This window comes from Panthera pardus, unplaced genomic scaffold (assembly GCF_024362965.1).
Source record: "Panthera pardus isolate Hobbes unplaced genomic scaffold, ASM2436296v1 HiC_scaffold_20, whole genome shotgun sequence".
Taxonomy (NCBI): domain Eukaryota; kingdom Metazoa; phylum Chordata; class Mammalia; order Carnivora; family Felidae; genus Panthera; species Panthera pardus.
In genome coordinates, this window is record NW_026526766.1 from 54698595 (window position 1) to 54726227 (window position 27633).

Here is a 27633-nt window from a genome sequence, read left to right on the forward strand (position 1 = left end):
ATGAAGCTGGAAGCATTGAAGAGTAGACGGGAGACCGACAGGATAGTAATGGCACTCCTTCGAGGAGACAGTGAAAGGTAAGGAAGTCAGCCAGTGATTTGATTTTAAGGAGTTACCAGTCAAGAGCTATTTTCTTTTCTTCATAAAAATAGAAATATCTTAATTTTTCTTGAATACATGTTTGTGGCTAAAATTCATATAATACAAAGGAATTAATAGCCCCCTCATATCTCCTGTTTATAATCCCATACCCCTAGAGATAAATACTGTTACCAGTTTATTCTATACACTTACAGATACTTTATACATATATGGTTTACACACACACACACACACACACACACACACACATATATTTGTGCTATACAAGTGTGTGTGTGCATGTGTGAACATATTTAATCTTTAAACACAAATGGGATCTGTACCAGTTAGGATTAGATTTGGCTATATATAGCAGAGACTCTTTTTTTTTATATGAAATTTATTGTCAAATTGGTTTCCATACAACACCCAGTGCTCATCCCAACAGGTGCCCTCCTCAATGCCCATCACCCACTTTCCTCTCCTTCCCAGCCCCTTCAACCCTCAGTTTATTCTCAGTTTTTAAGAGTCTCTCATGGTTTGCCTCCTTCCCTCTCTAACATTTTTTTTCTCCTTCCCCTCCCCCATGGTTTTCTGTTAAGTTTCAGGATCCACATAGGAGTGAAAACATATGGTATCTGTCTTTCTCTGTATGACTTATTTCACTTAGCATAACACTCTCCAGTTCCATCCATGTTGCTACAAAAGGCCATATTTCCAGAGACTCTTAAAAATACAATTGAATGAAATAAATGTTCATTTCTCTCTCACAAGATAACAACAACAAAAACAAAAACACAAACACAAAAACAAAAACAAAACAGGAGGTAGGTATTCCAGAACTAATATGGTGGCTTCATAGTCATCAAGAACCTGACACCTTCCATTTTCTCATTCTATTGTCCCTACAGTGTGATTCTTATCTTCATGGTACAAAACGGTCCAAATTTCAGCCATTACATTCCAAGCAGCTGATTGGAAAAGGTGAGGAATAAGGATACAACTGTCCTTTTTAAGGAAGCTTCTGATTATACCTCATTGACCAGAATTTAGTCATATGGCCACATTCTTGCAAGGCAGGCAGGGAATACACCTTTTAGCTGAGTGACATTGTGCTTAGCTAAACAAAAGAGTCCCTTGATTCAAAGAAGTAGGCTATTTGGCAGGCAGCTAACATTCTCTCCTGATGTCATACTGTTTTTAAAGTTCTGAAACCTGGCTTTACTGCTTAATATATTGTGAACATTTTCTACTTTTAATAGCTGAATAATATTCTATTATGTGACTGTTACATGACTATTCTATGCCAGAACTGGTTTAACTAAGTCCCTGTCAATCAATGAGTATCTCAGTTGTCTTCTTTTTTTTCTTTTTTTCTCCCCCCTCCCCCCAAAAGATACTTTCTACTCCTGTAGGCAAAAACCATAGAAGACAATTTCCATGATATCATTAACTTCTGGTCTGTCACTTCTCTCAACATTTCTAACTTTGTTCTCAATTCAATGTAATGTGTACTTACTAGCAGGTACCTTTCTTTCCCATACTTTATACATAATGCTTCCTGAGGCTCTGACCACAGCTCCTTCTAGTCAACTCCTGTGGCTTCAAATCTCATCCTTCTGTTAGTGGGCTCTATTGAGTACATAATCTTTAGCCCATTTCTAGGAATTTGCCCTACAGATATACTTTCAAATGTCAGAAGATATATATCCAAGAATGCTCATAAACATTATTTGTAATAATAGCAAAAACGACCACAAAGGCAGGGGGAAAAAATCTTATTTTTCATTAGGTGAGTCAAATAAATTATGGCACACTTATGTAATGGGATACAATGCAACCATTAAAAACCATTGATCTATGTATACTACTATGGAAAGCTTTTCAAGACATGTTAGTGGGTGCAAAATAAGATGCAAAGCAATATATATATATTATATATGTTATATAATATATATGTAATATATATATTACATATTCTGTAAAACTTGACCTTAATATTATAAGTAAAGTCCAAAAAATTTCAGTGGTCCAAGATGTGAGTTTCCTTTACTGTGAGGTTAATGAAATGACCCCTACCTGGAGTTAAGGTCCAGTATGGGGACCCAAATCCTATCTAGTCCTAACTACAGTTTGCTGCTACCTGGTGGCAGTAACCCACTCCAGTTTAAACATTCCTGGGCTGCAGTTTCTGGAATAGCAGTAGTGCTTCCAGACATCTTCTGATTAACTGGCTCCATTTTACCCAGGGATATTGGGCCTAGAAAATAATGAGAATGTAGAAACCCATTTTTTGCCTTCCCATTTCCTGAGATAATAGGGCAGTCTGTTGACTTCCTTTCTTTCCCACTCACCATATCTCACCTCCCTGCCTGAAAGCCTGGCTGAGATAGAACATGAGCTAAATTCATTGTATCAGAATCTAAACTCCCCTGGGGCCACTCTGCCACTTACATTGCATATACTTATATTTAGTATGTTGCACAGTTTTCTTTACATTATTATGTCTTTCTAAAAGTAAAATTAGTACGAAAGTAAAATTAGCAAAATATGAAAAGATAAGCTACAGTTGAAATCACTTGATTAATAGTATTTAAAACACACACACACACGCACACACACACACACACACACACACACACACAATGCCTATCAAACTGCTGATGCTGGAGGAGGGTTGCCCCAAGGGGGCAATGAAGAGATTGACAAAAAGTTTTCCGCAGTCCTAATCAGATCCTAATCAGATCCTAATCAGATCTCTTCTCTGATGACAAGTGACACAGAAAGGACATCAACTGGCCTTACCAAAAAGCTAAAGAGAACACTTATTGATTCAAAGACCCTCATCCAAAGATGACCCATGTCCCAAACTTGCCACTTATTATCTCCACTTCCCAATGGATACCAAGAACCAGGATGATATGGGGGGAATTAGGAGTCTTAAAATGATTCCTGTGTATCTAAAAGACACAGAAATCTGGAAATGAACTTGTGGAAGACATCCCAGTGGATCACAGTGAGGTCACCTTCATACCACCACTTCAGGGTGACACCAACAGGCTGACCACCCTGGTTTTCTGGTTACCAGGCCATAGTAACTGTGTGGTTGACAGAATGTATGAGTAGCAGACTATATTGCAATGACTCAATACAAAGACAATCACAGACACGAGATACGGCGTATTACTCAGATGTCTGTTGAAAATTGGAATCCACGGTTGAGTGGCTTTGTGTCTTAAGACACTTTTTTCTCACTTCTTGTACTTGAAGAAATAATATTCCCACTTTTTCTTGATTCCTTTTCTTCTTGTTCTGTTGTGCTTAACAATTATATTAAGAATTGCTTCTCTTTTTCTTTGTTTCCCTTAGGAAATTAATAATATGTGTTTAAATCAAAAGACATACAGATCACTTTTTAAAAATCATGTGGTAGTAATAGTTAATAATAGAAATACTCTTTAAGCAAAGCAGTTATTTAGGTTTTTTTAAAAAGGCGATTGGTGTGTGTGTGTGTGTGTGTGCGCGCATGTGTGCTTTGCAAATGGGAATTCATAGCAAGAATTCATGAGAATTCTTCTGGGGATTCTTCTGTTATTCTCAGCAACCTTATTTCTCAAAATTTTTCTTTATTGAAAAATTCTATTTAAAATATAAATATTGTCCATTAGAGTGGAGTTATTAATCCATAAATAGAATTTAATCTCTCCAAATCATGGTTTATAAATATTCACGTGTAGGTTGAATATAGTTTTTAAGTCAGGTTTTATTTCTGTATATGGAAATAAATGATTTAAAATTATCCTATTCAACTCAGGGCAAAGACGTATGAAAAACTACATTGGCTTTAGGATATGTAAATTGGAGCACTTTCAGATTATTTTTTGAATATTTTGGGATGGCTAACTGATGAATGTATAATACAAGCAATTTGTATTTTAAATTTACATGTGACAACTTTTTTATGCTTAGTCATACATAAGAAACATGTTTTAAGGTGTGTCTGGGTGTGTCAGTCATGCATCTGACTCTTGGTTTCAGCTCAGGTCATGGTTTCACAGTCTGTGGGTTCTAGCCCCATGTCGGGCTCTATGCTGATAGTGTGGACAGAGCCTGCTTGGGATTCTCTCTCTCTCTCTCTCTCTCTGCCCTTCCGCTGCCCTCACTCTCTCAAAATAAATACATTTTTAAAAAATTTTTAGAAAAAGAAACATGTTTTTAATAACAGCAATAGCAATAAAAACTCATGAATTTTAAACTGAAACTAAAACTGAAACTATTTTTTGGGGGTGCCTGGATGGCTCAGTCGGCTAAGCATCCAACTTCAGCTCAGATTATGATCTCACAGTTCATGACTTCGAGACCCACATCAAACTCTCTGCTCTCAGCACAAGCCTGCTTCACATCCTCTGTCTCCCTCTCTCTCTCCCTCTCTCTCTCTCACACAAATAAATGAACATTAAAAAACACTGAAACTATTTTTCAAGTGAAATACTTACTGAATACAAAACATCCCAAATGATTCAGTCACCCCTTAGCATCAAGTAAAACTGAACATGATTTGATTGTCCGTATGCAAGTCTCCAAACAAATGAAACAACGTTTCATTCCTGCTTATTCCCACCAATAATTTATAAAAATCAATGTCAATACTCAAGGCTAAACAAAACAAAATAAAATCAAAATCATCAAAACATAGGAAGAAAGAAGGGCTTGTATTCTGGGAGGGAGAGGGAGAGGGAGAGAGGGAGGATAGAAACAAACTACAGGTAGCAACAACAGACCAATAGAGAAAACTTAACTGTGTATCTTTAACATCCTGAATACAGTTACTGTTCAATGAAAACTTGAAGCAGCAAGAACATGAAAGTCAAACAATAGAATCTTTCTTGTTAAGAAAAAGGAAGTAAATGGGAAACATCTTTCCTCTGGACAAAACAGATACTAAAACAGCTGTTGGTCATAATGTGGCAAAAGGAGGGTGGATAGATGATTTGGAGCCGCACATGTGCCCCCAACTCTCCTGAATTCTGATACTTCACTCCCATCCCCAACAATCCTTCCTTTATGTAGTAAGCTCTCCCCAGGAGAGCTACTATTACTCATGGAAATGAACCAAATCCTCCAAGTATACTGGAACAGAAAACATAGTTGCTCATCACTCTTCTAGGGCATCTGTACATAAAAACGTCTGCTTCCTTACAGGGGAAAACAATGAAAGCAAAAAATAAATTCTCTAGGAAGCAAAGTATGCAAAGACCAAGATCTTTGAAATTTGTAATTAACAATTAATTTTTGTTCTTGGATACACATCCCATTAATCTAAATAATTTGGCATAGAATCTAGAACATAGTAGGCATTCAATAAATATTTGTTGAATACATGAATGAATAAAAATATATCACATAGCTAATATTCAAAAACTGAGGACATCAAGGTTATTGTTTCTCTTCCAATGAATTAAGTATGGCTCCTGCCACAGCAATTCTAGTATAGCATTCAGTACACTTGCGGATACTAGGAACTAACGTTAGTATCTTAAAAAGAAACCAAATCTGTACACAAAGCAAATGTGTATTGCGCACCCACCATGTATAAGGTTCTGCACTTGGCAATGCTGGGTTGCTACAAGAACCGTAGAACAAGGTCCTACCCTCAAGCTACAAGTCTATTTCTCTTTCCTTCTGTGGGTAATGTGAAACACTGGCCAAATTAGTGAAGCAGCTAAGTCCGCAGCAAATGCCCTTCCTGTGAAAACATCCTTGGCTGTCTGGCTGTATCATGGGTGGCGGAGGGGGGGGGGGCGGCCCCCACCCATGGGGGGTGGGAGGGGGCCCTGAGCCCAACCACAGGTGACAGACAGCAGGAACATCTGGAAAAAGCATGAAGTCAGATGAGGTACTGAGAGGGCCACAGGGAAGGGAGAAATGTAAGTGATAGGGCTGCCCGCTCTGCCCCGAGTTAAAAGTTTATCATCCTCTCCCTCTTAAGAGCTCCCGTGTTTCATCAGCCAACCACAGAGGTGACTGAAATGTCACACCAGTTCTGAAAGGGTCAAAAACATAGTTTTTAAACTATGTTTCAAAAAACATCATTTTTTTTAAAAAGTGATTCTCCTTGTAAATACTCCTGACTAGTAATCCATTGTGTGTTCATAGCAATTTGTTCATTCATTTGCCAATTGATAAATGTTTATGATTTTTTCCAATTATGAATAAAGCCACTTAAACATTTATGAACAGGTTTTTGTGTGGATATACATCTTATTTTCTCTTGAGTAAATAAATATCTAGAAGTGGAATTGCCAGGTCATCTGGTAAGTATATGTTTAACTTTTTAATAACTGCCAAACTGTTTTCTTAAAGTGGGTATACATTTTGTATCCCTACCAGTGATGCATGTGAGTTCCAATTGGTCTGTCTTCTCACTAGCACTCTGTGTGTTATAAGTTGCTTTTTTAATTTTTTATTTGATGGGTAGTGATATGTTGTATTGGTTTTAATGTGCATGTCCCTGACAACTGATGATGTTGAGTATCTTTTCATATGCTAAATGGAGAGGTGGTCTGGAATTATAGTATTTTCCATTTCTCTTAAATCTTCGTCTGCCTTATAATATTTGATTGTTGGCTGGACAAATGAAAATTATATTTAGTGATAGTGTGAGACCCAACAAACTATCCTTTTTTCTCTGCAAAATACCCAGTACTTTAGCAGTCTGGGACAAAGCTTTGAGGGTTTTTTTGCAGGCTGGAAAAACCCCATGCTTCCAGGTTGTGGCCTTTGAGTGTCTCAAGAGGAACAGATATTACAGTAGGGCCTCTCTGTCTTTGAGGCGGTAGAATACCAATCCTCAAACCTTCATGCAACTGAGTTCTCAAAACCTTTGTTCTATGTCTCAGCTGCTTCCAGTGGTTTGCCAAATGTCAGCCCTAGGGTTCCAAAATACAGTGTGGGTCATTTCTCAAGTTCTCAGTGTAGCTCTCCCTTTCAGTTTCCTTTTGACTACCAGTAAGTCCTCCTTTGGTTCACCTTTTTGAACTCTAATCATTTCCTTGTTCTAATTTCTTACTATCTCATTTGGTCTCCAATGCTTGCATGAAAGTGTGTGTGTGTGTGTTTCAGCTTTTTTAATTTCCTTCAATGGGAGGTACAGTTGGAATTATATAGTCTGCCAGTCCTTGAATCTCAAATAATTGGGAGACCAAAAATAAACAAATAAATAAGTGAACAGATACATGTCAGGTGGTGAAAAGTGTTATAGAGGAAAAATAAGGCAGAATAAAGGATATAGGAATGCCAGGGATGAGGGAAAGAGTTGTCGAATAAGATCTTTCTAAGATGATAATATTTGGGCAAATAACTCTGAAAAGTGAGAGGTAGTTGTTCTGGGAAATTGTGGGTAAGCTGGAACACAGTGTGTACAAGGGGAACAGGGAGCAAGAGATTAAAAACATGGAGTGAGAGAGGGAGCTGAGGGTAAAGTCATGGAGAGCCTTGTAGGTCATCTTGTCTTCAGATCTTACTCTGAATGAGGAGCCATTAAAGGCTCTGGTCTCTATGTGAAAACAGATGTGGTGGGGAAGGTGGGGAGGAAGAAAGAATCCAGTTGGGAAGTTGCTGAAATAATTCAGGTGAGGGGGCGAAGCATGATACACACTCGGACCAAGAAAATAGCAGTGAAGTTGGTGAAAAGTTCAGATTTTTTATATACAGTGTTTTATATACAGTGTATTGGTAAAACCAATAGGATGTACTGATGGATGTGGGGTATAGAGGAAGACTGGAAGTAATTTTTTTGCCTGGGCAACTGGACAGAGATAGCATTTTCTGAGATGTGCAAAGCTATACAAGGAGAGGTTTGTCAGTGGAGCAATCAAGGATGTTGTTGAGATCCCTAATAGATATTCAAATGAATTCAAGTTTGAGGAGATGGTTGGCTATGAGCTTGTAATTTAGGAAAGAGGTCTAGGCTAGAAATTTAAATTTCTGAATTATGGGTATGTAGATGCTTTCAAAGCTAAGAGACTGGGGATGGCATTACCTATGAAGTTAATAAAGACAATTAAAAAGGCTTTAGGCTAAACTCTGAAGGGTCTTAACACTTAGCAGTCAGTAGATAAAGAGGGCCTGACCAGCCAGAATAGAAGGAGAACCAAGAGAAACTGATGTCTCAAGCCAAATGAGGGAAGGGTTCCAAGAAGGAAGCATGAACAACAGTTCTGAGAGGTTCAAGTAAAGCCATAGATTAAGCAATGTCCAGGTCACTGATGGCTTTGACAGGGGCTGTTTCAGTAAATGAGATTGATAAAGGGAAAAAATGACTCTTCTTTTTATTTAAAAATAGCCTTTACCAAGTTTAATAAAGGAGATGATGCTTATTGTACCAACATGAGATTTACTAATTTTCCTCTGAGACAGTTAATGTGAATTACATTGATAAGCCAATTGCTCAAAGAGGCTTTACTTATTCTGAATAATCTCATCATTACTTAAATTAGGACTTTAATATTCTAGAAAGACATACCTTTACTTACGAAGGAAAGAGCAAGTTTTAGAAAAGTGAATCCAAACAATCAATGGCATTTGACAATATTGGCATTAGAATGACATTCGTTCTTTTGAGCAAAACCCAAGAAAAATAATTCTAATAGGACCCTCTGGGCAGCAGCAAATAACAGCCTTGCATGATGTCATCTCAATAGATAGAAGCCCTCCCCAACCTTGCCATGAAAAATGCTCAGTGGTTTGTCTCTTTATTTATCTGAAGTATTATTTCTTTGGCCTCAGAAATAGCTTTGTCTACTCCAATTTCTGGATTGTCTTTTATTTTTCATATTCTCAAATTTCTCTTATTTATCTAATACCCTCATATTTTGTGATATGGGAGCAGGTGGACATTACATAATTTTTGAGCTCTTATACAAAACAAAAGTAACATTTAGAATCTTAAAATAACACAAACAAGCTTTCATGTCTATAAATTCCCAAACATTAAATTTTCTTTCACTAAAATATTTCCTAATTGTCTTTTAATTAAAATTTTTTTCAATAAAATATTAGATATGCTTAAACTACTTAAGATATTTAAAATTGGAAATGGTGGGGGGTTTGGGTGGCTCACTCAGCTAAGCATCTGACCTTGATTTCGGCTAAGGTCATCATCTCACAGTTCATGAGTGCAAACCCTGAGTCGGGCTCCATGCTGACCAAGTGGAGCCTGTTTGGGATTCTCTCTCTCTCTGTCTCTCTCTCCTTCTCAAATAAATACATAAATAAATAAATAAATAAATAAATAAATAAATAAATACTTAAAAAAAAAAAAAGAATGATAGCATTGGAGTCCATCTCACTTAGGTTTAAATCCCAGGTCTTCTACCTAGTTTCATAACCTTGAGAAAGCCACTTAATCTTTCTTAACCTCATTCTTCACCTATAAATGGGGATAATAGTACCTGCCTCACAGAGTTATTATGATGATTTTATAAGATTATATATGAAAAGCACTTAACATAAGGCCAAGCCTTTGGCAGGTGCTGAATAAAAAATTACTGTTTCACCATCATCATCATCATTCGAATTGGACAATCTCCAAAGTCAAGTAGCTTAAAATAAAACAAAACAAAAAAACTAGAGTAAGTATGATCATTGCCAAAGGTTGGAATTCGAGTTCACAAGGGAGATATCTATTTATATTAAGGCTTTAACAATAAAACACACTAAAGAGGAGAGGTCAGGATGATTCATTGCATTCTTTGTGCTGGATGCCAGGTGTTTTTATATATACATCTCAAGTAAGCTTGACGACAACCCTGGAAGGGAGATAGTATATGCCCACTTTACAGATGAGAAAATTGAAACTTAGCGGGGGTGACGTGATTTGGCCAAGATCATGCAACTGTTAACTTGCAGAATCATTGCTCAACTCCAATTTGTTTAACTCCAAAGCCCCATTTCAACTAAACTTCCAAAGTAGAGTCACTTTGGGGACTATTCCAACTGGACTGCTCACCCTTATGCAGACTACATCTGAACTGAAAACATGAGTTTGAGAGTGACCCAGGCTTTGTCACCCTCAACTTTTATTCTCTCTCTTCTCACACAATCTGATCATACCAAAGGAACTCCAGAATTAAGAGAGCTCATAACCACATCTGCTGCCTGCATACAGCCTGACTGCTGGCTCGACTCTACTGGTTCTTCTCTGCATGGAGTTGGAACATTTCACTACCCTGGACAGTGCTTTTCCCCATACTGAGCAAATCCGATGGAGCCGGATCAGGGCTGACTATACTTCCTGTGGTCCCAGGAACACAGTCACGATAATTACCAGTCAACTTTGGGTTGAAGAAGTTGCCTGACTCAGCAAGGCTGGCATTTCCTCCTACACAATTCTTTCCAGTTCATTGGCATTGGTATCCAGGAGTGGCTGGAGAATTTTGATAACAGCTTGCTGGTTGGATTCCAAGAGAATAGCTCAGATTCTGCTGAAGACTCATCAGAAAGTGGAGAAATACTGACAAAGGAAGTTAATGATGACCCCTTTGGAAACTTTGACTACCTCTACAGATGCCTTCACAACTATTTAAAGTATCACCTTGGAGCTAACTGAGACACCAGAAAAGGAAACAAACCCCATGAATGGAAATTAACAATCAGGCTGTGACCCACTTAAGTAGGTGTTATGCGGCTTGCCAAAGGCCTGCCAGAGAGCACACCCTGGGTTAATGGCTTGGTGCCTTCCTTTTCATCACTTTTATTATTTTTTTAAGTTTATTCATTTATTATTTCTGAGGGAGAGAGAGAGCACAAATAGAGGAGGGGCAGAGAGAGAGAGGGAGACACAGAATCCAAAGCAGCCTCCAGGCTCTGAGCTGTCAACACAGAACCTGATGTTGGGCTCAAACTCACAAACCGTGAGATCATGACCTGAGCCGAAGTCAGACGCTTAACCAACTGAGCCACTCAGGTGTCCCATTCTTTTCATCACTTTTAGATGAAAGTTACAATTGTCTCCTAATTCCCTTGCAGAACTGTGCCCTCTTCCTCCCTCACCTCCATTCTTGGTAGCTTTTTCTAACTACTAACTAACTACTTCATAAAACACAAGCAAAGAACTAGAAAAGGTGACTGGTTCAAACAATTGTGGATATTAACATGTTAAGTTATATTTACCATGTAATATAGAAGTCATGAATCGTGAGTTAAGACACTGTATTTCTGTAAGCTGTGGGCAATACTTGGCACACTTAGAGTGATTCATAAAAGTTCTTTAAAGACCTTCCAAGACTGGAACCCAATCAACACCTCTAGTTACACCTCCTTTGCTATTTAATCTATGCTCTTGTCTAACACTGTCTAATAGGAATAAAATGTGAGTGACTTATGTCATTTTAAAAAATATTTTAAAAACTAAAAGAAACAGGTGAAATTAATATTAAGAACATATTTAACCCAATGTATCCAAAATATTATTTTAACATTTAACCAATATAAAATAATTATTAATGACATAAATTCTTCTTTTTTTTTTTTTTTTGGTACCAAGGCTTCAGAATCTAGTGTATATTTTACACATACATCTCCTTTCAATGCTCACTAGCCACATTTCAAGTGCTCAGTAGCCTGATGTAGTTAATGGTGACCTCATGGGATAGTGCAGCTCTAGTCAAAGAAGTTGGAAGAATACACAAATAAGGAAGTAGTACAAGCTCTCCAGAGGAAAGTAAATATAGAAGGATTTAAGGCATTCTTGCTATTGCATAAACTTTGCTCCCCAGGAGGATGTGCTGAGACTCACTAGTAATTAGCCTACACCATTTTGGTCTGATTTTGAGGGAAGTAGAAACTGAATGAGGAAGCCGCCCAAGCTGTGAAATGTCTTAAAGGCACAGAACCTTATAAACTAAGAGTGCTCTGCCAAGAAAAAAGACCGTTTAAATGAGCGAGTGGGAACGAGAAGGATGAGGATGCGGAGAGAAGGCTCTATTACTTCTGAGATCCCTTCTAACCTGGGAGTTTTATGATTCCATATTCTATCAATTTTGTAAATGAGTACTTTTAAAGTGTTTTGCAAATGTTTGTTCTTTTTAAATAATTTAACTATTCAAGCTAAAATTTGGTCGATGCTACAAATTCAGGAAATGAAAAATTTAAGTGCCGATCCCATCCTAAGTGGATGAACAGGGGTTCAGGTTTCTGGGGTTCACATCAAAGAAGGTTCTAACTTATTTGCAGGTACTTTGCATAGTTGCCTAAAACAGTGGGTTTGGAATCTGAAAGATTCTAGGTTCTAGGTTGGCTCTCGTGGTTACAGGAATTGCAACTTTGGATGAGTCTCTTAAACTCTATATATCATCTATATGATGGAAATAATAATATCTATCACTCAAACTTCATGAAAGAATTTACTTAGATAATATGCAAATCTCCCACAAAATTCTCCACAAATGGTAGTGATTATGCCTTGTTACTTTACAGTTTTGATTATTCAAGGACAGCCATTCCCATGTAGTAAAACCTTTGGAATGGTTTCTTCACGTTGGTGGAAATTTTCCTTATAGCAACAGCTAAAAAAATGGCTACATAAAATAGTATTTCTTCCAACTCCAAAGGGCTCCCTTCCAAAACAGCCACTTAGGAACAAGAGCCACTGAAAAGTGATTGATGTCTTCTCATCAGCCCATGGCAGGAACTGGTTTGTGTAGCAGCATCAGGCTGAACTGAGAAGAACCAGGGACTAGACACATCCTTTGCCAGGGGGCTCCCAGTGGAGTTCTTGCACACTATTCTTCAGTGTGCTGTGACTCAAATTCAATTCTAAGCTGTAGTTGTGTGACTAAAAGCCTAAAGGAGAAAACAAACAAAGAAAACAAAACCCCCAAACAGCCTCAAAGTCCTGCCGCTCTGAAAGACCTCTGGCAACAAGAAACATCCCTTTAGTAGGGCGGAAGGGCCAAGAGAAGCATTTCCATTTTGCAACTCTCTTACTAACCAAAAACACAGGAGAGGTTTTCAAATACGTGTACATTGACAAAGGATTAAAAAATCACAGGGGAGGGTGTGGGTGGGAAGCAGCACAAAGTTTCCTGGACATCTCTGTCCAACACCACATATTTAGAGGTCATGTCAGAAAATGATACCTGCTCATAGGACTTGCTTCCTTTTAAGTCACAGCTTTACATCGTTGGCTTATTCTGGAAATAATAATTGCTCCTTCCTGGGGTGCCTGGGTGGCTCAGTCAGTTAAGCATCTGACTTACAGTTCGTGGGTTTGAGCCCTGCATTGGGCTCTGTGCTGACAGCTCAGAGCCTGGAGTCTGCTTTGGATTCTGTGTTTCTGTCTCTCTCCACCCCTTCCTCGGTCTCTCTCTCTCTCTCTCTCTCAAAAAAAAAATAAACACTAAAAAGTTATTAAAAAATAATAATTGTTAATTCCCAAGGATTGTTTTGCATTCCTAAAATATCACACTGCCAGGAATACTTTGAAAAGCTTCATTGTTCAGGGTCTTGGGTCCTTGACTGATAGGCCCCACCCAATGAACTGGTGCATAAAATAGATAACCTAGAAGCCAACAGCCTGGTTTTGAGCCAGACAGACCTACCATTAGAACTTTGGCCCTGCTCATTTAGTAGCTTGTGATCTTGACAAATCACTCTCTTAATTCTCAGTTCCTTCTATAAACTATGGATAAAAAGATATCTACCTCATAGGATTATTGGCCCAAATAAGAAAGCCTATAAAGTACTTAACATAGTGACTGGCATGTAGTAGTATGTCAATAAATGTTGGCTGTTTTCCTATACAAAATTTTTGGGACTGTGTCTTAGCAGTTTCCAAAAAGTGAAACTAGAGAATTGCCAAATAATAGCAATCTATGCAATCCCAACAATTTATGCAACAGAATAATATTGCAGCAAGACCATTTACCTAGCTCCACACAAAGCTCCTGAAGAAGAAAAACATCTGTGAATAAAGCACAGCCCATTAGAGCTGGAAGAGCCCTTAGATACCACTCAGTTTAAACTTTTCTTTTCTAAACAAATGAAATCTTTGAGAGGTAAAGTAACTTGTCCCATGTGAAAAGCTAGTTAGAGGCAGGGCCCAAGTTCAAATCCAAATATCTTGACACTTAATTCTGTGATCCAATGAGTTCAAGTGCTTTTGCAGTTAAAACAAATCCTGAAATGCCAAGACATGAGTCATCACAGGGAAAATCTCCTGTATCTCTCATTCATCCCATTAGCCATTCATTTGAAATTCCATGGTCATATCCTAAGATGCTCTCTCAACAGCAAACAGAGGGCAAATGATGACAAGAAACTGCCTTAGCAGGAAATGCCCTCCAAGTCACTGCAAACCTGAAAGCCATCACCATGATGGCCATTTTGCCTAAATTCATTTGAGAAAAAGGCACAGTGTGTGAAACACTTCATCAAATGCCTGTGACCATTTATGCCAAAGAATTGGGAAAAATAATCAAACTCTATCCTCTGACCTGTAACCCAAGAGACATATGAAGAAGGTTGTACCAGACAGTCTCTAGGATGATACCCAATAATCTCCACTTCTGATATTCACACGCTGGGGTAATCTCAAGCCCTAGAGTGTGGACTGAATTTATTGACTTGCTCCTAACACAAAGACTACAGCAGAAGTGATAGGATGTCAATACTGATACAAGGTTATAAAAAGACTGCGTCTTCCATCTTGGCCACTCCCTCCCTGGGGGAGCCATCTGCCATGTTGTAAGGTAGACTGGTGGAGAGGATCACATGAATAAGCGTAGAAGCAGATATACTAAGGTCTGATAATAATCATGTTAGTGAATTCGGAAGCAGGTTTTCAGCCCCAGTCAAGTCTTGAGGTGACTGCAGCTCCAGCTGACAGCTTGACTGCAACTTTATGAGAAACCCTGGGCTAACGTACCAGCTAAGCTGCTCCCAAATTCCTGACCAACAGAGATTGTGCAATAATAAATGCTTGCTGTCTTAATCTGCTAAATGTTGTGGTAAATTGTTAAACAACAATAAATAATGAATACAAGATGCAGACATGGTTGGGATAAACTACCCCTGAACAGAAGGCTTGATGAAATGTTCTCTCAAAGAGCAAATATCTTTATTTTCATCACAGACAGTCCAGAAAAACACTAACTAATTTTCCATGAGACTCCTCCAAGGCTCTATGAAAATCAGACAATTATATGTGTAGATGATATCAGTGTTATTCTCTGGGCTGTGAAAAGTGGGAAAGTTTAGTGTATTGCTATCCTCAGTGCCTGGCCCATGTTGGCTTTCTATAAATAATTATGAATGAATGAATGAATGAAAGATCTATCCTAATGGCATAACTGTGGGTCTTCACTAGTATCATGGAGATAATATTTTTAAAATATCTTCATTTATTTCCATAATTTTTTATTAACCCAGGAGTTATTTCTTTCCCATGCATGTCATCTGCCTTAAAGATAAGCCAAGAATCATGCTGTACTAGGGAAGGAGAAGATCAGCACCAACTCAAACAAATGTCTTTTTTTTAATCAGAAAAAGTTTTGCAAAGTAACATTTTATTTTTTTATTAAGTATAATTAATTATAAAGTGTTATATTATGTGGGGAAAGAGGTTCAAGAATTCCTTATACTTACATAAATGGGTTAGAAAAAAGCTTAGGGTGGAAAGCTGCCCCCCCGCCTTGGGGTAAAAGTGCCCAAGGCTAGCTAGCGAGATATTGTAATGGAACCATGAGTAACTTGTTATATCACCTGCAGGAAATTACTTTCCATCAGACACCAATATACTATTGTACTTTGATCACAATCTCCACTTGCCTCCCAGACCCTTTGCTTCTTACACACAAAAGTTAACGATTGCTATCTGATTGTTTTCTTCACATTCACCATATGTGTAAGATCTTGAGAGCACAGTAAATACAGAGACAAAAATCTCTGTTCAGGGTTCTTGTCTCCTCCTGGACATTAGCCCCTCTCATATTCAATCCTATGTCTGCTCTTTTCCCGGACAAGAGAGAACTCCAGACTCACAGTCTGCAACAATATTAGTTTCAGGTATATAATATAATGATTCAAACATTCTATACCATTCTCACTGCTCATCAAGGTAAGTGTTCTCTTTCATTTTTAGTGTTCATTTTTTTTTTTTTGAGAGAGAGAGAGAGAGCGAGAGAGCGAGCGAGCACAAGTGGGGGATGGGCAGAGAAAAAGAGACACAGAATCTGAAGTGGGCTCCAGGTTCTGAGCTGTCACGTAGAGGCTGACACGGCTCAAACCCACAACTTGAACTCACAAATGTGAGATCATGACTGAGCCAAAGTCAGATGTTTAATAGACTGAGCCACCCACGTGCCCCTAGATAAGTGTACTCTTAACTCCCTTTGTCTATTTCACCCACTTGCCCAACTCACCTCCCCTCTGGCAACCACCAGTCTGTTCTCTGTATTTAAGGGTCTGGTTTTTATTTTATTTTATTTTAATTCAAGTTAGTTAACATACAATGTAGTATTGTTTCAGGAGTAGGACCTAGTGATTCATCACATACACATAACACCCCCCAGTGCTCATCCCAACAAGTGCCCTCCTTAATGCCCATCACCCATTTAGCCCATCCCCCCCCCCCACCTCCCCTCCAGAAACTCTCAGTTTGTTCCCTGTATTTAAAAGACTCTTATGGTTTGTCTCCCTCTCTGTTTTTATCTTATTTTTCCTTACCTTCCCCTATGTTCATCTGCTGTGTTTCTTAAATTCCACATATGAATGAAATTATATGGTATTTGTCTTTCTTTGACTGACTTATTTCACTTAGCGTTACACCCTCTAGTTTCATCCACGTTGTTGCAAGTGGCAAGATTTCATTCTTTTTTATGGCTAAGTAATCTTCCATTATATATAATTTCTTCTTTATCAATTCATCTGTGGATGGACACTTGGTTGCTTTCATATCTTGGCTATTGTAAATAATGCTGTCATAAACATAGGGGTGCATGTATCTTTTCAAATTAGGGCTTTTGTTTTCTTTGGGTAAAAAGCCAGTAGTGGAATTACTCAATCATATGGTAGTTCTATTTTTAATTTTTCGAGGAATTTCCATACCGTTTTCCATAGTGGCTGCACCGGTTTGCATTCCCACCAACAGTGTACAAGGATTCCTTTTTCTCCACATCCTTGCCAACACTTGTTATTCCTTGTGTTTGTGATCTTAGCCATTCTGTCAGGTGTGAGGTGATATCTCATTGTGGTTTTCATTTGCATTTCCCTGATGATTAGTGGTGTTGAGCATCTTTTCATGTGTTTGTTGGCCATCTGTATGTCTTCTTTGGGAAAATACCTACTCAAGTCTTCAGTCCAATTTTTTTTTAATTTTTTATCTGGTGGGGGAGAGAGAGACAGAGACAGAGACAGAGACAGAGACAGAGACAGAGACAGAGAGGGAATCTCACACAGGTTTTGATGCTCAACATGGAACCCAGTGTAGAGCCTGACACAGAACTTAAACCTATGACCCTGGGATCATGACCTGAGAGTAACTCAAGTGTTCAACTGACTGAGCCATCCAGGCGTCCCCCCTGTCCATTTTTTAGTTGGATTTTTTTGTTTGGTGTTGAGTTGTAGAAGTTCTTTATATATTTTGGATAGTAACCTCTTATAGGATATATACTTTGCAAGTATCTTCTCCCATTCAGTACATTGTCTTCTGTTTTGTTGATGGTTTCCTTCACTGTGAAAAAGCTTTTTATTTGGTATAGTTCCAATAGTTTAATTTTGCTTTTGTTTCCTTTGCCTGAGAAGACATATCTAGAAAATATTGCTATGGCTGATGTCAAAGAAATTACTGCTAATGTTTTCTTCTAGGAGTTTTATGGTTTTAGGTCTCACATTTAGATCTTTAATACATTTTGAGGGGTTTTTTGTTTATAGCATAAAAGGGTGATCCACTTTCTTTTTTTTTTTAAGGGTGACCCACTTTCATTCTTTTGCACGTAGCTGTCCAGATTTCCCAGCACCATTTGTTAAGGAGACTGTCTTTTCCCCATTGTATACTCTTGCCTCTTTTGTCATAGATTAATTGAACATATAAGTGTAGGTTTATTTCTGGGCTCTCTATTCTGTTCCATTTATCTATATATCTGTTTTTGTGCAGCATCATACTGCTTTGATTACTACAGCTTTGTACTATATCTTCAAATGTCTTTTTTTCTAATTCCATAGCAAGACAGTCTTGAAAACCAGACATTGCAGAGAGAAATATTTTTTATAAATTCTAAAATATCCTTTTTTACATATAAGAAGCAATGTTTCCATGTCTGAAAATAAAGCTTTCCTCTAAGCTATTGGCAGAGTGGATGCAGAGGTGACCCAAGGGAAGTTCCTGTAAGACAGGAATAGAAAATAAAAAGTATTTTACCAAAAGAAGAAAAGAAAGGCAAGAGGTGAAGTGCTCGGGGCCCTGGCTTTCCCTTCTGACCTTTGTTTCTGAGTGGCAACTTAAAGGCTATGCAAAAGAAAACTCCAGAAAGTTTGGGAAAAGGAAAACCAGAGAGGTTTGTGCCCCACTCCCAATTTGGGATTTGGAAGGAGATTGCCTCTCAGGGTACACTGTGTGGACATGGGGTATGACAGGAGCATAGAGGAAGACAAAAGAGAAGTTATATAAAAAAAGTTATACTTGTTGCACTGCTTGCTATTCATTTTGTTAAATTTTAACTCCAGTTCACAAGTAGGTCAGCTTAGGTTTGCCTGGTTCCGGGGGTGCCCCTGAGGCCCAGGCTTAGGTCTTTCCAGTAGCCTGTGGGAACAAATGTGGAACAGTTGTTGTAGCTCTGATTGACTCCCACTTCCTTCTGTCCAGGAGTGACAAGATCCTGCCCAGAATCGACTGTCCACACAGCATTAGTCAGCAAGTTCTGTCTTTGCTGTTGGTGCCCTTAGAGTAAGCATACTCCTTTCTCTTTTGCAGCAGTGTGGTTATAACCACAGGCAGATAGACCTGGGTGCCCACAGTGGCCCTGCCAGTTGTTAGTTGTCTGACCTAGGGCAACTTTTGCTGGGCCTTGATTTTCATTATCAATAACAATAACATATTTATAATAAATAGGTATAATATTTCAGGGCTTACAGCATGGAAAGCACTTTACAAAGCATATAATATGCCTTATCTCATTTAATTCACACATTCACCATAGGTGTAGTAAAAACTGTTTTTATCTTCATTTTATAGAAGAGAAAACCTGCCCAAAGTTGCACAACTAATAAGTAGCAGTAGGAATTGAATCTGGGTCTGGCTGACTGCAAAACCTGTGAAGTTAATGGCCATATAGGAGGACTCCTTGGTTGGGCTGATGCTTTGAGCACCTCGGAACATAACGACCCCTTATATGTAATGTGCCTGCTAATCTGTGTCAATAGTTGGTCCTGAATAGTATCAGCATTGATCCCTGTGTGGTCAAGGTAACTCTTTTCTGTGTATATACAACTTTTAAACAAGTCCCACATTTATTCTGACAAAAATATTTGAATCTGTAACTATGACTTCTCAGTTTCCATTAAGCTCCCTTCTGGGGCTGGGGTCATGCCACTGCACGCTCCCCCTAGGTTTGGAGACCGATGCCTCCTGGTGACCGCCTGCGGCAGCGTTTCTTAAAGCCAGTGATAGCCTGGGCAGGTTCCCAGCTGCTGAAATTAGCCTGCAGGATCCTTGAAGGCAAAGGTATATTTTAGGACAGAAGTACCAAACAACATCACAGAATGGCAAGTGGCAAGTGATCAGAACACAGCCCCTTCCACGTTTTCCCTGACGTCCAAATAGTTCATGCTCCTGTTTGACCCTGTTGTATAGGTGGCTTGTATACAATGAAAGAATCCATTTATTTGTTAAATCAACAAATATTCATGTACATACAATTCTGGAACTGAATTATAATAACTTTCTTTTAATACATTATAATTATAATAAACAAATTATCTTCTTCATAGGACTGCACCACATTTTAGTTAGCAAACTTATTTATTGCAAGTGATTTCATTATCTGCTAAATTCTTCCATGGGAATCATTTAGAGTTCCTGGTAATAATAATGACTGATGATAATGCTTCTTAATGAATTACCATGAGTAAAAAGTATGACTCAATAGCCCCAGTATGGAAAGAACTTTCTGATCTAGATCAGGAATATTCAAGACAGAAAAAAACTCAGATGTTTTATTCCACACTACCCCCTGCCCCATGGGCATAATTTACAAATCACGAAGTAGGCTCAGAGACTCTATGTCATTTTCAAGGTCATTCAGTGAGTTCAAGACACAACTATGGGTCCTAATTTCTAGGGCAGTGAAGTCACGTCACCTCACCACACCACACTTCCCCATTCACGTTCTGCCATACAACTATGGCAGTAACTGTGAACGGGTAACTCACTACTCTCCACTTTGGGGATGGAACTGAGAGGTTATTACACAGGTCACATTCACAGGAAGAATGCAAAATATTTATCGAATAGAAAGTAGAGATGGGCTAGGAATCCAAATCCAGGAGGAATTTATTGAACCTTCAACATGCCAGACCACCAGCATCTCATCTCATTTGTACAACAATTCGTGCAAATGACATAACTACTCCATTTCACAGCTGAGAAAATGGGGTTTAGAGAGGGCATGAAGTGCCCTTAATTCACACAGTAAGTAATGGAGTGAGGATTTATTATTGGACGTTGTGATTCCAGTCCAGGTCCTTTCTACTTCCTCTTGGCAACACTTTATTGAAGTTTCTATTAGCACCCTCAAGGGGAAGAAATAAGGATCTCCTTGGCTATATACATGTCCAAATACTGCATCATGTGCTGTTTCCAATGTCCATTTAGGGTAAAGGCACAGCATTGAGCTCATGGCTTTTATGTTGAGGAATTATTCTTCCCTCTGATTGATGAACTGAAATTATTCGGAAAGATCTTAGGTAAAGTGTGACTGCTGGCACGAAGGACAATGGTAATGGAATAATAATAAATTACAACCTCAGGCATCTTCCCTCCTGTTCCAGCTTGGACAGCTTATTACCATACAGATAAACCTTCCCACTAGCTCAGGAAAAATGTAAACATCAGCTTCTGCATTTTGCCTATATTGATAGTTGGTCATGTGCCAAATGGGTTTGGTGTGCAATTTAGTACGCAACAGTAAAACTTCTAAATCTACCACCTTTGGCTTGTATTTTATTTCCCCCACATGCTCAAAAGCTCCACCATTTCATTTCTATGCCAGCTGGGAATATGTAACTCTTTACTAATTTCCCCTGTCTCTTATAGATCAGGTCCTCTTCCTCCTCCTCCTCCTCCTCCTCTATCCCCTTCTTCCCCCTCCCCCCTCCTCCTCTTTCTTCACCTCCTCCTTCTCCTTTTTTTTTTTTTTTTTGTTGCATCACCTTGCTATGTATGCTAGAAACCTTTAAATATTTAAAGTTGTAATTTAGCAAACTACAGACAAGCCAGAAATAAAAGTCTGGATTAAAAATATTTTTTTCTAGGGGTGCCTGGGTGGCTCAGTCGGGTAAGCCTCCGACTTCAGCTCAGGTCATGATCTCACAGTTTGTGAGTTCGAGCCCTGCATCAGGCTCTGTGCTGATAGCTCAGAGCCTGGAGCCTGCTTCAGATTCTGTGTCTCCCTCTCTTTCTGCCCCTCCCCTGCTCATGCTCTGTCTCTCTCTGTCTCAAAAATAAAAACATTAAAAAAATTTTTTCTATACAAAAGGGTTAGAGATGCACTAATCCAAAGAAGGAAAAGACTGAATCTCCAGCACAGGTTGTTTTGAGAAGTTGCTGGATATACTGCCTTTGTAGGGTGACACCCTGTTAACCATTGGTGTAGAGACAAAGGGCATATAGTACCTATTGCTGGATTTTTCCTTCTTCAAAGTTTCTCCTCCTGCCAGAGCCCTTTCCTTTTGCTTTCTCTTCCTAACTTCCCATTCCCTGCACACCTGCATGGCAGTACAGCTACAGCCTCACCCCCATCCATTGGTACAGCTCTTATCATGACCACCAACAACCTTCTAGTTGCTAAATCTATTGAGTCCTTTCATATTTGTCCTTTATGCCAAACTGTTTATTGCTCCTTCCTTTTCAAAACTCTCCTCTTTAGGTCAATAATAATAATTATTGTCATTATTATTATAAGTTTGCATTAATAGAGTGCTTACAATATATAAAGTGGTATGTTAAACACTTTACATGTGTTCTGTCCTTGAATACTCATAACCCCATGGGATAAATATTATTATTATACTTAGGTTACAGATGAAGAAATTGAGGCCCAAAAGGTTAGCTAACTTGTCCAAAGTGACACAGCTAGTAAGCAGCACTTTTCTGAACCCAGGTTTCCCTAATGCCAGAGCCCATGTTTGTAAGCCTTATCCTACATTGCCTCATAAATTTTTCAGGACAATGACTATATAGAAACAATAAAGCCACTAAAGTTAGATCTAGATCACAATTCGTTTTTCCAAATTTGAGCTAGAGCAATGTTGGAAAATAAAGATTTTTTTTAAAGGTGAGAGTAAAATAGATCATAAAAGTACCACCAAATAAATTTAGTCTTTTAGAAACAAGTTAAGGTAAAATGAAAAAGCATTTGATCATCTCCAAGATTTTTCCCCATATCTTGCTTAACATGTGAGTATTTGGTTTTCAGCCTATGGAAGACAGACTCTGGAAGGCCCCCATGACCCCTACTTCCTGGTGTTCACACGCTTGAATAATCCTCTCTCAGTAAGTGTGAGCAGGACCTGTGACCAGCTTCTAAGCAACAGAATATGGCAAAGATGATGGGATGTCACTTCTGTGTACACTAGGTTACATTTTTAAAGACCACCTTGCTAGCACACTCATTCTAGAGACTCTGCCTGCTGCCCTGGTGAAATAAATGGCCACGTTGGGAAGTCAACGTGAGAAGGGAGTAAAGGTAGCTGCTAAGAACCATGTACACCCTCCAGGCAATAGCCAACAAGACGCTGGAGCCCTTCGTCCTACAACCACAAGGGAATGGATTCTGCCAAAAATCCAGTTGAGCTTGGAAGCAGATACTTTCCTAAATGAGCCTCCAGATGAGAAGGCAGCCCAAATGACACCTTCTTAGGGAGACCCTGAGAAGAGGACCCAGGTAAGTCAAGCTCTGATGCACAGGAGCCATGACATAATAAGTGTGTATAGTTTTAAGCTGCTAAATTTGTGGTCATTTTATACGAATACACAGCCTCACTCATGGCCTTTCCCAAATTTCAACAAAAATTCTTATGAAATCACACAAAAAGGACTGTAAAAAAATCATAACAAGACTGGATACTGTGTCTGAGAGTCAGTCTATTCTCAGAATCTTGAAGGGACTGTGCCACGAAAAGAACCTGTGTCAATTATTCTATGTACTAAACAAAGGGCAATTGGTATCTATTCCTGCATAATAAATTGCCCCAAAATTTTAGTAGTTTAAAACACCTGTTAGTATTTATTCTCAAAAAGTTAAAGGTAGCATTACCAAATGATCCAGCAATTCTACTCCTAGGCATATACCTGAGAGAATTGAAAATATGTGTTCACACAAAAACTTGCATACCAATGTCCATAGCCACGTTATTCTTAGTAGCCACGAGGTGGGAACAACTCAAGTGATTAAATGGATCATCTGATGATGAATGCATAAACAAAATACAGTATGTCCATACAATGGAATATTATTCAGCCATAAAAAGGAATGAAGTGCTGATACATGCTACAATATGATAAAGCTTGAAAATATTATGCTAGATAAAAGAAGCCAGACACAAAATGTCACATATTATGTGATCTATTTGATATGAAATATCCAGAAAAGGCAAATTCAGGAAAACAGAAAATAAATCACTGGTTGTCAGAGGATGGGAAGAGAGAAGAATTAGGAAGTACAGGATTTATTTTGAGGGTGATGGAAGTATTCTGGAATTAAGCAGTGGTAATGGCTGTGCAACATCATGAATATACTAAAACCACTGAACTGTATACTTTAAAATGGCGCAAATGGAAAATTATATGAAATATGAATTTTATCTCAATTTAAAATTTTACATAAAAAATAAATAAGATAAACATTTATTATTTATCAATTTCTGTGGATCAAGAATTTGGGAGTGAATTTCCTGGGAGAGTCTAATCTGGGGTCTTTCATAAATAGTTAAGATGTCAGCGGAAGCTACAGTCATCTTAAGAAGTCTAGACTAAACTGGACTAGAGCTGGAGAAATTGCTTCAAAAATAATTCATTCACATGGCTATCAAATTGGTGCAAGTTGCTGGTGGGAGGCCTTGGTTCCTCTCAATGTAGGTTTCTTCACAGGGCTGAATGAGTGTATTTACAACGAGGCAGCTGGCTTTCCCCAAAACAAGTGATCACAAAGATAGCAAGGCAGAAGATGACATATCTTTTATTTCCTAGCCTTAGAACCCATGAAAGTATTTTCACAGAAAGCAAGAGATTTTGTTTAGCTTCTAACCACTTTTCTTTCCCTATTAAGAAAGTTAAGGAGTTTACCAACTAGAATACTGAGAATACAAATCTTCCAGGAATGATAGATAGATAGATAGATAGATAATTGATAGATAGATAGATAGATAGATAATTGATAGATAGATAGATAGATAGATAGATATCAGAATGTTGTTCTATCCTATTTATTCTACTTTTTCTACATTATCAGCAGCTATAACTCCCACTAACCATGTCAGCATGAAGTGGGGAATAAAGGGAGGGGATTAGGACAGCAAAATGAGATAATGCCATCAGGTAAAGAACAGTAGGTGGAGCTGGAGAAAGATAAACCCTGGGGAAAAGGTATACAGGAAATTATAGATTTTCACAATACCATCTGTTTAGTTACTAGAGAGCCTGGCAGTGGGAGTAGCAGGCTATAGTATCTCAGTCCAGCCAAGCCAGACTAAATGAACGAGTGCTAGATTTTGCTATCTGAAAATAGAACACAACCAGATTCAAAAGGACAAAGAATGAGGTCAAAGACTATCCATTTACTGTATTTGTTGGTAGAAATATCTCTTACTCAATTGTAAGTTAGTAGGGGAAAAAGCATAAAGCTTATTTTTAAAATGCTGTAGAACAAGGAAGAAGGAATTGTATACTCAGTATAAGAAGAAACCTCAGAACATAATCTAATTAGATCCAGAAAAAGAAAACTCTAGAAATCTGTTTGCCATTTTTAGCAGGGTATAAAAAAATAAGACTGTTTATCATTAAAAAAATTATCATAAAAAACTCTCATAGAAAAAATATAGGAACAATCTAAGATGGAAGATAACAGGATGATATGAAAATGGAGATGAATGAGATGAGAAAAGTTACGAACTTCAGTATATAATCATATTTAAGTCTATATTTGGAGATAACATTTACACTATGAAAAGCATGAGGGGAAAGGAATGAAGAAAATACAATTTTTTAAAAAAGATATTTATGGAAGACAAAGAAAGAGACTTGGACAGAAGAATTATTCACGTTCCTTCCAAAGAAGAAAACTTGAGACAGAAGCAGTAATCAAAGACATATTTTAGGAATATTTTTCTGAGTTGAAAAACACTGGAGTATGAAAGTTAGGAAGGAAAGGGTTGACTCCTTCTCTACCCAGGGTAATAAATGACCTCAATCAGACGTCACTGTAAACATGTCAAGGGTACTTTTTCTTGAGTATTCTCTATCTACAGAATATTTTCATCAGGATATGCATAGTCTATCTAGTTGCTTATTTTGAATAGAGCTGGAATGTCCAGATTTAAGAAGCATAGCTGGAGAATAAGGGGGTAGTCACATGGGCATTTTCCTATCCACGTGTAGTTGATGGAATAATAAATCAAATGGTCCTTCAAAACCAGAATGGCTCCCTTTGTGAATAAGATTTCCATACACATTGTTCAAAATTAATTGGTTCTACACACATTGTTCAAATTCCATTTAGCTAATCCAAAACCAAAACTCAAGCCCAATGTGTAAAAATAAAAAGGACATTTTGGCAAACTTTTTCAAGCTTCTGATGATTTCAGGCTCCTTCAGGAAAGGAGTGCTTTATTTATACCTGGTGTTTGCCTCTATCCTTTGAATTATTAGGAGAATTTGAGGAGGAGTACGATCTATGATTGCCGTGTGTCTGCTTTGACTTCTGTGTTAGTACAAAGATTGGAAGGGTGAACATGCTCCAGGCAAGACTAATAACAGCAATAACTATCACTTACCATGGAGCTAGGTACTGTGCTATGCATTTTACATCCATTCTTTCATTGAATCTTAAAAACAAACCTAAGCAGTAAAGTACTATTGTTATTCCACTTTATGTTAAGGAAACTGAGGCTTAGAGAGTAATTTGAGGTCATTTAAGTGTGTATTTATTTATGAGAGAGAGGGGGTGAGGAGCAGAGGTAGGGCAGAGAGAGAGAGAGGGAAACAGAGGGTCTGAGGTGGGTCCTGTGCTGTCAGCACAAAGCCTGACTCGGGGCTTGAACTCATGAACCATGAGATCATGACCTGAACCAAAGTCAGACGCTTAACTGACTGAGCCACCCAGGTGTGCCTCTGAGGCCATTGAAGGTCTCAATTCAAGGGGTGCCTGAATGGTTCAATCGGTTAAGCGGCCAACGTTGACTCAGGTCATGATCTCATGGTTTGTGAGTTCAAGCCCCACATGAGGCTCTCGGAACGGAGCCCACTTCAGATCCTCTCTCTCTGCTCCTCCCCTGCTTGCTCTCTCTCTCAAAAATAAATAAAAACATTTAAAAAACATTTTTTTAAAAAAGGTCTCAATTCAAGTAGTAGAGTTGAGGTTCAATCTATGCTACTCGATTGCCAGGCTTGAATCCTCAACTACTGTGACTCCTGCCTCCTTTTGGGGAAAAAAAAAAAAAAAAAAAAGGAGGAGGAGGAGGAGGAGAAGGAGGAGGAGGAGGAGGAGAGAAGGAGGAGGAGGAGGAGGAGGAGGAGGAGAAGAAGGAGAAGGAGAAGAACTCTTCCCTTTTTGCGGCCATCGCTGGAGCTGCCGCGGCCAATATGAAGGCCAGTCCGTTTTGGCCTCTGACCGGAGCACGAGCCGTAAAAGGCATTTCAGTGCACCTTCCCACATTCGCAGGAAGATTATGTCTTCCCCTCTTTTCAAGGAGCTGCAACAGAAGTACAACGTTCGATCCATGCCCATCCGGAAGGACGATGAAGTACAGGTTGTGCGAGGACACTACAAAGGTCAGCAAATTGGCAAAGTAGTCCAGGTTTACAGGAGGAAATACGTCATCTGCATGGAAGAAGTACAGGGAGAGAAGGCAAATGGCACAACTGTCCACGTGGGCGTCCGCCCCAGCAAGGTGGTCATCACTAGACTAAAACTGGACAAAGACTGCAAAAAGATCCTTGAGCGCAAAGCTAAATCTCGCCAAATAGGAAAGGAAAAGGGCAAATATAAGGAAGAAACAATTAAAAAGGTGCAGGAATAAAGTAATCTTACATACGACATTAAATAAAAACTGTTAAAATGA

General features: G+C 38.6%; 1 protein-coding gene across 1 annotated transcript; it reads left to right on the forward strand.

The window, feature by feature from the left end:
- On the forward strand, positions 1–27633 carry LOC109251995 (60S ribosomal protein L26-like). Its single transcript, XM_053908005.1, has 2 exons — positions 1–77; positions 27141–27633. Exons 1-2 carry the CDS (start codon positions 1–3, stop codon positions 27589–27591), a joined length of 528 nt encoding a protein of 175 aa, XP_053763980.1. The 3' UTR covers positions 27592–27633.

What these genes read in the sequence shown, in the direction of transcription:
- LOC109251995 (XM_053908005.1), top strand. Translation starts at nt 1, where the DNA reads ATGAAGCTGGAAGCATTGAAGAGTAGACGGGAGACCGACAGGATAGTA. An exon ending in CTTCGAGGAGACAGTGAAAG is followed by an intron (nt 78 to 27,140) that starts GTAAGGAAGTCA and finishes CCATCGCTGGAG; the next exon opens with CTGCCGCGGCCAATATGAAG.